Below are 12,883 nucleotides of genomic sequence, written 5' to 3' on the forward strand. Positions count from 1 at the left end.
TTTCTACCTCTGGGCTATACTCCCAGACCTTTTTTATATTTTATTTGGAAACAGGGTCTCACTAAGTTGCTGAGAGCCTCACTAATTAGCTGAGGCTGGCTTCGAACCCGTGCGATCCTCCTGTCTCAGCCTCCCAAGCGCGGGGATTACAAGCATGCGCCACCATGCGCCACCACGCCCGGCTTAACCTTTATTATAAAAAGTAATGTTTTGCAACATTTAGGAAAAGACTTCTGTGAAATCATTCTATTTCATCCTAGAGAAGCTTTTCTCCCGTTGATTTTAGAATCGAAATGCTTCTATTCAGGCCATATTTATATGCCACATGCACACACATGTCTCAAACAGTACGGATTATTCCGTCTTCTTCACAAGGTAGGAAGCATGACTTAACACTTGGTTAATTAAAATTAACCTGCTTTGCTTAGCAAAACCTTTTCCACTAGCAATATCTAGGATATGCATAACAATATGATAAAATCTTTGAACAATAAATTTTAAATGATGTTAAGATAGTACGGCTAAGATTAATTTGTGATTTTTCTCTCAGAATGGCAACCTCAGACATTTAAAACTGAACAATGAATCACTTCTGAAAGTGAGCCTTTTGCATGCTAGAACTTAAAATCTCTTCATAATCTTTAATGAAAATTCAAAATGTCCTACAGACTTTATAAGCAAAGCTAGATAATAATAGTGATTCTGAAGCATTTTTAGGAGCACTCGTTATTGCAAGTCCTCTGAGAGCGACAACCCAGGGCAGGACAGAGACTACCATTCACTTCTCAACTGCTGGCTGCGTCGCCCTGAACAAGGCGGTTGTCTAGAAAATGTCTAGAAATTAACTAAATTATACGTGAGCTCCTAGGGTATTTATTATGTAGTCATAAAAACTGATGATTAGTAGTACTACAATTATGTGGACAAAGGCAAAATCACATACGTAATATCATTAAAGCATGAGAAAAAAAGAACAGAGGAATACTGACCAAAACTACCTGGTCTGAGATTTTAAATTATCCATTCTCTTGTGAAGTGTTCTGAAATAAAATTATATTATAGAAGCAAAATAATTTAAAATATTCCCCCCCCCCTTTGGTAATGCTGCTGGGAAACGGAACCCAGGACATTTCAAATGGTGGGAAAGCGTTACATCCCCAGCCCCCCAAATATTCTTTATTTAAGACGTGTTCTCAAGGAACATAAGAAAAAAAATCATCATCTACAAATGTAACTACACTCTTAGAATGTTCCAGGTCTATCAGAACGGTAGGAAGCACGTACGGCAGAAGTCTGAAGTAAGGAGGAAGCGGTTTTGGTTTGACGTCTTTTGATCTCATAAATAGTAGAAGTAGAAAGAAAAAGCTTCAAGAGAATGATAGTATTTATTTGGACCTTTAGAACTTGAAGAAACAGTTTTCTACAAGTATATGGCCACAGAAATAGTCCAAATGAGCTGTAAAGACTGCCATTCTCAGGCATGTTTCCGAGGGATGACCTGTAAAACTTAGCTAGGGCTCTGGCTCCTGTAGGAAAATATGGCCAGCCTAAAGAATCTGGGGATTCTTTGGGGAGAAACCATTTCCTCATTATCCTGGGCCGCTGATCAAGGCTAAGCAGGAGATCTGCATTTTTATCTCCTATCTGACAGCTCTGAGCATCGGGAAGTGCCCATCCACGCCTGAGAACTCGATAAACATTAACTCATCCTTAGAACCGTGGCTCCCTGCATGTCTCCCTGATGGAAAAACAAAAAGAAACTCTTCAATTAGAAAGAGGCTGCTGAATAATAGATGGAGCACAAGCCGCCCTCCGTGAAGTTCCTCAACTAATCCAAGCAACTCCTCTTCGGGTGGGAACTGGCCATCTATACTGAGAGCAACTGCCCCGGAGCTCAGAGGAGACCTGTCTGCATTCAGAGCTGGAGAAGGAGTCCATGCTCATTCTTTCTTCTACCATTATGACAGAAAGAAAACCAACAATTATTTCTATCAAGCTGATAATGTTCACAAGATGTGAAAGCCTACACCCCAAGACATTGCCCACAGTGCTAAAACAAACAAAAAAGCCACTCAAAAGCAGATCTGACGTATTCAGTCAGTCAGAATTAAGGAAGAAAAGATGGTGCTAAGCAACAGAGTAATTCTCCCTCACTGATTTCTCAACAAGATTTCTACGTTTCACTTGTGAAAATTAACTTACTTCAGAACTGAAGGGGAAATTTGGATGCTAAGCAATTTAGTAATTCTCTTTCCAACTTTCCGACAATTTCCCTAAATTTCTTTTGTAAACACTGATTACACTTTTTCATTTTAAAGGAAAAATATAAATGGTAGAAGATCTCATTACACAGTTCAATCGACTCTTTGATTATTAGATCAATGACTACTATTTTGCCTTCTGCTATGATTATCCTCTACAGAAAAAGACTTAAGTTAAAAATATAAAGTGAACATGGATATTCTTAGTTCTTCTAAAGGTCACCCCGGCAATTTCAAACTACCTGAACCTTCAATTTTTATTCTTTGTAACACAGATGATATCTTCCAATTCCCTAACTCTGTAGAGGAGGAAGAAAGAGTCCCTGTTTTTAAGGCCATTTGTGCTCTGAGCCCTGTGCATTTGATTTGCCATTGTGAGGCTGAGAACACATTCCATTCCATAGCCAGAGGAACTCACTCCTTCTAACAGAAATTTTGCCTTCTTTTGCCACCATTGCCCAAGTCATATTGGAAGTCTTTTGTATGTGATAATAAACAAACACTAGAGGTTGCCAGATCTAATGCACAGAGAATGGCTACCATTATTTTAGTCTGGGAAAATTCTAAACTTGGCGTAACCACATTCTCAGCCTGGGGAAGGAAGGAAGAAAAGGGAAGGAGAGGGTGTGGGAACACAGACCTGTAATCCCAGTACTCATGAGGCTGAGACAGGAGGATCACAGGCTTGAGGCCAGCCTCTGCAACTTAGCAAGGCCCTCAGCAACTTAGTGAGACCGTGTTTCAAAATAAAGAATAAAATAGGGCTGGCGGTGTAGCTCAGAGGTAGAATGTCCATGGGTTCCATCCCCAGTACATGGCAGGAAAGCAGACACAAAGGAAAGAACCTTGCTAAGGCCACACAGTCCCAGTGGCCCTGAGGATGTAACTTCCTGACATAACATCAAGCTAAACCGATTAAAAAAAAAATACATGCCTAGGTAGGAAGGGATAGGAATAATCATTGAAAAAAAAATTAAAGTGGGCAAAGTCTACCAACCAGTCTGCTTTTGGGCTAGAAACTCCTGTTCTTCAGGTTCTTAGGTTGATTGTTCATGCATTTTAGCAATATTTACTGAGAGTCTACTCTCAGCAGGTGCTGGGCGAGAACCCCCAAAGACCAAGGTGAATGAGGAAGACAAGGCTCTTGGCCTCAGGAGCTCACTTTCTGATGGGGGACGGGCAGGAGGTGGGGTGGGGATCGTTGGTAAGAACATCAACAACTAACTTGAAATAGTTACAGAGAGAAAAAATGCTATGAAGAAATAAAACAATGATGGTGATGATAATCACAGCCATTGCTTAGAGGAATCAGGTAGCATTCTTAAGTAGTACTGGAATTAAATGACTATAGCAAGAGGTATTATTATTAATATTTTATAATTTTTTGCAGTACTGGGGATGGAGCTCAGGGGCATTCTACCCCTGAGCTATAAACCTCGGCCCTATTTTTAATTCTTTATTTTTGAAGCAGGGTCTCACTAAGTTGCAGAGGAGGCCTCACTAAGTAGCTGAACCTGTGATCCTCCTGTCTCAGCCTCCCAAGGACTGGGATTACAGGTGCATACCACCATGCCTGGCAAGGCTTATTATTATTATTAAGTAATATACTTTTATTGGTACATTATAGTGTCCCATCATAACAACAATGATGATAATAATCATAGCCACTGCTTACAGGAACCAGATAGTATTCTTAATAGCGACATATTTGCATACAGCACTTGGTGGCCCTTCCCCGGTTCCCTCCCCATTCCCCCCTTTCCCATATAGGGTTCTGAGACTAACACTGGTATTCTCACATATGTATGTAAAGCCCACGGGCCCAAAGTCACTCGGATAATGAGTAGTAGGGCCAAGAACTGAATCCCACTATCAGGCTTCAGAGTCCAAGTTTCCCCTCCTACGGCACCAGCATGTGTTTAAGATAAAAGAAGTAGACAGGAACAGTTCTTTTATGCAAGATAGTGAGGGAAAGTCCGTCACTGGCATGACATCTGACATGAGACATACAGAAGAAGAAATGTAGCTGGGCGTGGTGGCACACGCCTGTAATCCCAGTACTGGCGAGGCTGAGGACAGGAGGATCGTAGGTTTGAGGACAGCCTCAGTAAGTGGTGATACTCTCATCAACCTAGTGAGATCCTGTTTCAAAAATAAATAAATAAATAAGACTGTGTATGTAACTTGGAGGTAAAATGCTCTGTATTCAATCCTCAGTACAAAAAGAAAAGTAACACAATGATGTTATGCACATATATGAAATTATCAGTGCCAATCTCAGAATCCTGTGTGGGGACAGGGATGGATTCGGGAGAGAGCTGGGGTGGGCCCACCAAGTGCTGTGTGGTGTACAGCCCAAGCACTCTAACTTCATTATGATGTCAGAATACAATGCATCAGTAAAGATATATAAATATATATGAATGAGAAAGAACAGTTGTCTTTTAAGCTACTCCTACTACATACTACCAGCAGGGAAGGAGTGTTTATATTATCTATGGTAGAGGAGTAAGTTGCTAAATAACTTTTTTTTCATTACTCTAAGGAAGCCTGAAATAGCCATTGTGAAACAAAAATTATGGGACTTTTATGCACCTAAGTTGAGTTAGCATTGAATCCTTTCTCTTTTTTTTTTTTTTTTTTTTTGCAGGTCTGGGGATAGAACCAGGGGTATACTACCTCCGAGCTATATCCCCTGCCCTATTTTTTATTCTTTATTTTGAGACAGGGTCTCACTAAGTAGCTGCGGCTGTCTGTGAATCGTGATCCTCCAGTCTCAGCCTCCCGAATGCTGGGATTGCAAGCATGGGCCACCACGCCCAGCGTTAGTGTTGGATTCTTAAGAGAGGGCTTTGGGAACTGTGCTTCTGAGTACTAGGCTGGGTTGTTGGAAAAAAAAAACTTGGATGAGTGATATTTCAAACAAAATGACTAGGAAAGAAAATAAAAAAAAGAGAAACTTAATAACAAGGTAGAGTTCACAAAACACAACACTTGAGAAATGTTCCGAATCCCGTAGTTAGCTCCGACTCATTCAAATTTTTCGCTTGCCACACATCATGCCATCCTCGTCCAAGTGACAACTAGGACTGAACGAGTCAGCTCTAAATTAATGGGCTTGTTAACAATCTCCCATTCTGTAGACGACTGGTATTTTTTGAACAAAGAGAGAAGCAGGCTACTAATTTCTTTTTCTTTTCTTTAAACTGAAATGAATTCTTAACAAATACACTTATAACACCCTGGGGCGTGGTGTCTCCAAGAATCCACTGGGGCTTCCCCAAGAAACTTGGTGGTTGTTGTTGTTTTTGGTACTGGGGATTGAACCCAGAGGCATGCTAACTTCTGCTATTGTTGTTTTGGACACTAGGTTCCTGGGAGTCTAGCTAAGATGCTGCGGCAGGCCTTGAACCTCGGATTCTCCAGTCTCAGCCTTCCAAGTACTGAGATCACAGACATGCACCACCACTCCCAGCTCCCAGGAAAGTCTTATTCCTCACTACTTTTCAGCTTGCTCAAGTCAAGAAAGAGTCTGTCTAAGCAGACTGAACTCCACAACACATCCAAGTGGAGCCAGAGAAGGGTCTAATGAGAGACTCTGAAGAGGGCAAGGGTGGGTGGCATTAAAGCAAAACTATCAGTACCAACAGGGCTGGGCAAGGACTCTACGGGACAGAATTCAGGGCCAGTTGTGCAGCCATTCCTTCCTCCCTCCAACCAGAGACTCTCCTCTATTCTATCCTTGAAGAATGTTGTGGTTTCCTATAATACAAGATTTTTATGCAAAATTCAATATGATTGCCACTATCTTGTCACCAACAAATTTCTCCAGTACAGGTGGAGAAGCCACCCATACCTAGAGGATGCTGAGGGAGAAGAGAAAGGATGCCTGGAGACAGAAAGGGAGGGAAACTGTGCCCATAGCATCTCTCCCTACCTCGCTCCTCCTTCATCCTCCATCCTCTCCTTCCCGTCTTGGACGCTCAGCTTCTTACAACCTGCCTTCCTGTCCAATTCCACAGTTCAACACCTGAATCCCTGGCCCATGCAGATTCCATTCATGCTCCACAACCCCACCCCTGGCCCAGCCTGCTTAGAGGTTCCACCAAAAGCAAGGTCCCGGGGTGTCTCCATGACCAACCCTCTCTGGAGGAGCCAAGCGGAGCTCCAGCTTCTGCAGAGAGGACTGTGCAAATGACACTGTGGCTCCAGAGACTTGGGACTCAGCTCTGAATGTACTTCCCTCAGGACACACGGTGGTGAGGCTATTTCAAGTGTGATCGAACCACAGTCTGGCATCCTCTGGATTCTGTTCTAATCTGAGTTCCCAGCCACTCTGTATAAGATACAGTGGTGTTGAGCCCTTGGGGACAAACTATCTCATCAGATCTTCTCAAAACCTCTGGGAGATAACTGCTTTTGACAGCAGCATGGAAAACAACAAAAGCACCAGATGGAGACTTTAAATGTTTATAAGATATAAGAAAATTATGTACAAGTAAATTTTTATCTATCTATGTGATACTAGGGATTGAACCCAGGGGTGTTCTACCTTTGAGTTACACATGAAACTATTTTATTTTTGACTTTGAAACAGGGTCTCACTAAGTTGTGGAGCGTCTCACTTAAGTTGCTGGGGCTGGCCATGAACCTACGATTCCCCTGTCTTAGCCTCCCAAGTACTGAGATTACAGGCATGTACCCTCACACTCAGCTACTAGTAAAATTTTTATAGTGAAGTCTGCTTTTATATTGGGGAGTGTCTGAGCTCTAAAGTAGGTCAAACTTGAATAGGTTTATAGAGCAGGAAATAAAAAAAACCTCCAGTATTTGATTCTTAGAGTTTGCTTTACAACGTCTGGAAGTAAGATACTCTACACTGCTGAAACAGATGGATCTTGGTAGGTTGTGATTGAAACCTGCCCCTACTTCAGTCCCCTAAGGGCTAACCCAGGTGCCACGAACTCGCAGACATTTTGCTTTCTATGAGGAACTTCAATCTGATGGACCGACATCAACGAAACCTAAAAATAGTTTGCCACATCTCAACCAGCAAAATTCTGATTTGAGTTTTAAAAAATGCTTATTTGAAAGGAAAAAGGAAAAAGAATGAAAGCACTCCCATCGGGGCAGGAGTTTACCTTGCCAATTTAAATCAGAATAAATAATCCTAATGACTCAAGTAACTCTAAGTGACTCCGGACTGGCCCTGGGTGGATCCTTTTTACGCCCATCTGTACAGTTCTACACCTGCCCAATAACAAAAGATAGCTAGACCTTTTCATGCATCATAAACCAAGTATCAGCATGTAATACTGATAATACCTAACAAGTAAAGACAGGCTTTCATTACTAATCTCCTGTTACTCACGCTCTTTAGCATAGCCATTCAAATACTTGGAAATGCTCATAGATTTTCCATGACACCCACTTAGAATACATAAATAATGTACAAAAAGGATCGCCCGATAAAGATATTTTTTCCTGTTGTTTATTTCTTTTTTTTTTTTTTTTTTTTTTTGGGTGGTACTGAGGGTGGAACCCAGAGGCTTTCTACCTCCAGGCTATACTCCCAGACCTATTTTATATTTTATTTGGAAACAGGGTCTCACTAAGTTGCTGAGAGCCTCACTAAGTAGCTGAGGTTGGCTTCGAACCTGTGTGATCCTCCCGTCTCAGCCTCCCAAGGGCGGGGATTACAAGCGTGCGCCACCACGCCCGGCTTGTTTACTTTCAAAGGAGGAAAGAAAAATATTTCAATAAACAGGCACAGCTGAAGGGAACGGATAAAATTCAAGACGCGTACATGGTTTGAATTACTTTCCCATGGATATACGGTAGTCGAACTGATTTTTTATGAAAACTTTGGCAATCTCACTGTCTAAGGAGGAAACTGAATGCTAGCTACAAGGACATCATTTGTCATTTCAGTCTTCAGAGTCATGCCAAAACAAATGCCTCAGATAAAAAGATGGAAAAATAACCGATACTGGTGTTTCTTTTTTCACACAACCAAGATATATGCTTTGACATTTTAAACAACACAATTACTTTCAATTCCCCAAACAATCTGTGCTTTTTCTTGCTTTTTGGCTTGTGTATATTCTGGTGTCCCTGCCTAGGTGTTCTTCTTTCCATTAAATAAAACGTTTCCTTTCTTCTTATGTAATTTATACTTATCCGTCACAAAGATACCCAAGACCTTAATTCTTTCCCCAAGCTTTTTGGTACCTTGGAATCTCTGGATGTTTTTTTTTGTTTTTGGCCATGTTTGTTTCTTTCTTTAAAAAATGTCTTCAATTTTGCTTTGGGCAAAAATACGTTTATTACTAATGGGCATTTAGTTTATGGCAGCTGATGTAATGGAGGTCTACTGTAAATTGTAACTTCCTAGTTCATTTTTATTTTGTGCTCTGCTAAAAAAAAATAATAGAGCCATGTCTCTTTAGACTTCACTGAGTCAGGCTTGGCCACAAGCTTTCTGAGGAATGCTAACTAAACAGGAAGAAAGGACTTATGGAGTGCCGGGAAACGATGGAAAATGATTCCTTTATTTATTTAATACATGTTAACTAAAGGCCTACACTGCAAATCCTATTTTATTCTGGTTTTGTGACAGATAATCAGTGAAATAAGTAAACGAATAAACAAATACATTAATCCTCCACCTTACTCAGGGTCTTTTTCACTTTCTGATCCTAAAGTTGGCAAATGGAATAAAATATTTAGAAATAGTATAGCTGATGGACAGAACAAATACAATACTTTTTTCTTTTCTCTTCTACTGGGGATTGAACCCAGGAGTGTTCTACCTCTGAGCCACACTCCCAGCCTATTTTATATTTTATTGTGTAACAGTAAAGAGACTGGCCTTGAACTAGAAATCCTCCTGTGTCAGCCTCCCCGAGTACTGGGATTACGGGTATGTACCACCTCACCTAGCAATACCTTTAGCGAGACACAGGAGTGTTTTAGCAGGAAGATAAAGTTTCAAACATCTCCTAGTCTTTAGTAATTGAAGGACAGAATGAAGGAACTTTTCCGAATCTACCCAGAGATCCAGAACAGGGCGCTCCTGCTGTTGCCTCGTGTAGTTTTAAACTTAAATTGCATCATCCCTATTTATTTGCATAATCCCTATTTACTTCCTAAGCTGGATGCACAGCCATTCAAGGTTCAACAGATGAACTTACCTCAACGTATGAAATCGGAAATATTCCTATTTTGTCTGCCAACATTCCTTCAGCCCAGTTTTCATCCACTCTGCGGATCACGGTCAGGACGTCGTCCTGAAGAACAGCAAATCATCAGTCTCCCCGAACCCACGAAGTTTATCACTTGGTGTCTCTTCATAAAAAAGGACTCGAATTCCAAGAGTAGATGGGCGGAAATGTCATATCTTCAGTACACAACGTTGATGCGCTCACAAACTAACCATAACTATGGGTCACTGCGGTAGCCTATTAGCCTCTTAGACAACGGACTGGCCTTTCATTCTATTTCGGTCCACAAGCTGCAACCTTGAATGGTACCTCCACCCCATCACCTTGAGTTTCTGCTGAGATCGATTTTTTGATGCTTCTCACTTTCGGATAACACCAAATGCCCGTTCAAATGCACAGCCTACCTCTTTCCTTTACAAATACATAATATTCTGTTTAAAATTCCAAACCAATTTGCCAATTCAGCAAATATATTCCTGTGCTTTTAGGTGATGACATTTGCACGTGTGCACATAAAATATGGACGTCATGATGTTTCATCAGATATACATAGTTTGGTATTGTAAAACCCAGGGGTGGCACACATTCTCTTGAAAGTGCAATAGAAACCCCAAGTCCTCTGTGCACAGATGGCAATGTCTTCACTACGAACTACATTATGACGTGACACTCTAATGCACCATTAAAAATGAAGTTAGAAGTGGCTTAAAATACATTTGGGGTCTAACTATAAAAACGATACCACAGAGTAGCCACCAAAATGATCTTTCACAGGAGTCTCTGCATGGAATTCTTTTCCTTGTGACTCAAAGAAGACTACTTCCTGATATTTTTAGAAGCAAAGCACAACAGTTCACACAAAACACACACTCTCTCTCTCTCTATCTCTCTCTCTTTCCCAAGAGAAAATATCAACCATATTCCAGGTTCAGAGAATTAACTGGTCAATTTCATCCACACTTTACCTTGGAAAATGGGAGGCAGTCTTTGTCCGCCTCCTTATCTTTCACTTCAAAGTCATAAAGTGCTTTGCACTGAGGCGGAGGCTGAGGTAATGGTTTAATAATCTGCACAAAGTTGGTGGGGAAGAAGCCATGGATCCCATTGACTTCCCCGTGGTACCAATTCTCATCCACTTGTCGTCGCAAAATGATGATGTCACCTTTGCTGAACTTAAGGTCTCCGGGCTCTTTTCCTTCGTAGTTATATAATGCTTTGGCACATGGTAACTGAGGTATTCCCTTTAAGAAAGAGAAGAAGTTTAATGAAAGAACAGCCCACAAACGTCTCTCAAAATATAACTGTGCTGTCACTGTTTTTAATTCAAGGTCAAATTCACACTTTGCCCTTTGAAGAAAATCTCACATTAAAAAAAAAAAAAAAAAAACCAAGTATAGCTGGGCGTGGTGGTGCACGCTAGTAATCCCCACGCTTGGGAGGCGGAGACAGGAGGATCGCACAGGTTCAAAGCCAGCCACACTGGCTTAAGAGACCCTGTTTCCAAATATAAAAAAGTATAAAATAGGTCTGGGAGTGTAGCCCAGAGGTAGAAGGGCTTCCAGGAACGCCAGTACCACCAAAAAAAAAAAAAAAGTATAGCCAGTGTCCTGGTGCAATGCCTGTAATCTCACTACTTGGGAGGCTGAGACAGGAGGACCACAAGTTTGATGACAGCCCCAGCAACTTAGTGAGACCCTGTTTCAAATTATAAAAGAGAATAGGGCTGTGGGTGTAGCTCAGAGGTAGAATGCCCTTGGGTTCAATTCTCAGTACAAAACAACAACAACAACAACAATTTATGTGTTCCACCAATAAATAGAAAATACAAACAAATATCCACAGTGAGATAGGTGATGTATATAAGATATCCATATATGAGCCACAAGGTAACTTTCTAGTCCCAAATTTAATTTAGTGGGGGCTTTTCCCTTGTTTATCTGGAATTATTAATACATGAAAATATGACTGCTGGGTCTGACTCCCTGATATGAAATTCAGAAACTCATAAAAACAATTTTATATTAAGTACTTTATTTATCAGCATAAATGACAAGCACTGAGAAGAAAAATTGAATCACAAGCACAATCCATCAATTTACAAGCTGTTTGTTCTTAAGCCTGATCAATAAAAATCAGAGAGAAGATTGTGGGCAAATCTTTCTCTGATACTGCTTGTAGTGTAGGCAGGAGATCCTATTCTTTCATGAACCCAACAAGTATTTATTGATTCCGATCTCTGCTTAGGTCTGGAAAGCAACTGGGAGTAAGAGATTTGCCGTCCCTGCTCTCCCAGAGTTTATAACCTGTAAGTGTTATAGTTTAAGATCAGTCAATTTTGTTCTTTCCTGGTGAGAGAAAGCGCTGTTAAACTTAAAGGCAAAGGCATGAGTTTTTAAATGTTGCTGCATACTGCGTTATGGTTTTAAGTGACAGGTTTTAAACTGTGTGCACCCCCCAGGCAATTTAATCATCCAGTGAATTAGGCAGGGTACTTCTCAATGCAGTGGAGGGGCCCGTTCTTGAGCACTCGTCGTCATTTTAAGATTCCTGGCTTCCTGGAACACTGCTGTCCATCACTGATTCAGAGGATAAATAGCAAATCCAATGTGTCTATAAGAATTCACTGAACAAGATCACAGGCTCCTGCTTCTCTGGTCCCTAGTCATTTACTCATCTACCTGGAACACACTAGATTTTCCTCTATCTTATCAAGCTTGTACTGTATACCAGGCAATGTGGTAGTTCTTGATTGAGTCTTTAGGAATAAGGCTTAATTCTTGTTGTTAAAAGATAAGACATTAGAAATAATGATAATACAGCAGAGTAAATGCAGTAATAGAGACGTGCAAACTATTTATGGAAGCAGCAAACTCTCAGGTTTAGTGGGTGGAAAAATCAAATACTTCCCCAAGCCTTAAAGGATGCACTGAAGCCAAGCAAGAATGGAATGGAGAAGTGAGGCTAAGAGTAAGCGCCTTCCAGGCAGAAGGGACAGCAAGGAAGCGAGAAGCAGCACGTTGTGCAGAGACTAGAGCTTATAAAGAATGTGGTATTCCTACATAAGAATGAAGAAACATAAATGGTGGGAGAGGTAGGCAGAGGCCAATTCATGGAGGGTCTTTTGTGTGTGTGTGTGGTACTGGGGCTGGAACCCATAGGCTTTCTACCTCTGGGCTATACTCCCAGACCTTTTTTATATTTTATTTGGAAACAGGGTCTCACTAAGTTGCTGAAAGCCTTACTAAGTAGCTGAGGCTGGCTTCGAACCCATGCGATCCTCCTGTCTCAGCCTCCCAAGTGCGGGGATTACAAACGTGCGCCACCATGCCTGGCTATCATGGAGGGTCTTGAATGACACATTAATGGCCCTGGAATGGCCGTAGCCTTAAAGCAGTAAGT

General features: G+C 41.2%; 1 protein-coding gene across 1 annotated transcript in view; it reads right to left on the reverse strand.

Annotated features, from left to right (window-relative positions):
* SH3RF1 (SH3 domain containing ring finger 1) overlaps window positions 1–12,883 on the reverse strand; it is a gene marked incomplete at both ends in the record, with an annotated part of 180,987 nt that overhangs the window by 55,636 nt on the left and 112,468 nt on the right. The window contains 2 exons of the mRNA XM_080709753.1: window positions 9,455–9,550; window positions 10,450–10,725. Coding sequence (XP_080565879.1) covers window positions 9,455–9,550; window positions 10,450–10,725 — 372 coding nt within the window. The remainder of the gene's footprint in view (window positions 1–9,454; window positions 9,551–10,449; window positions 10,726–12,883) is intronic.

Source organism: Muscardinus avellanarius, assembly GCF_963383645.1.
Source record: "Muscardinus avellanarius genome assembly, chromosome: 14".
In the NCBI taxonomy this organism is placed as follows: Eukaryota; Metazoa; Chordata; class Mammalia; order Rodentia; family Gliridae; genus Muscardinus; species Muscardinus avellanarius.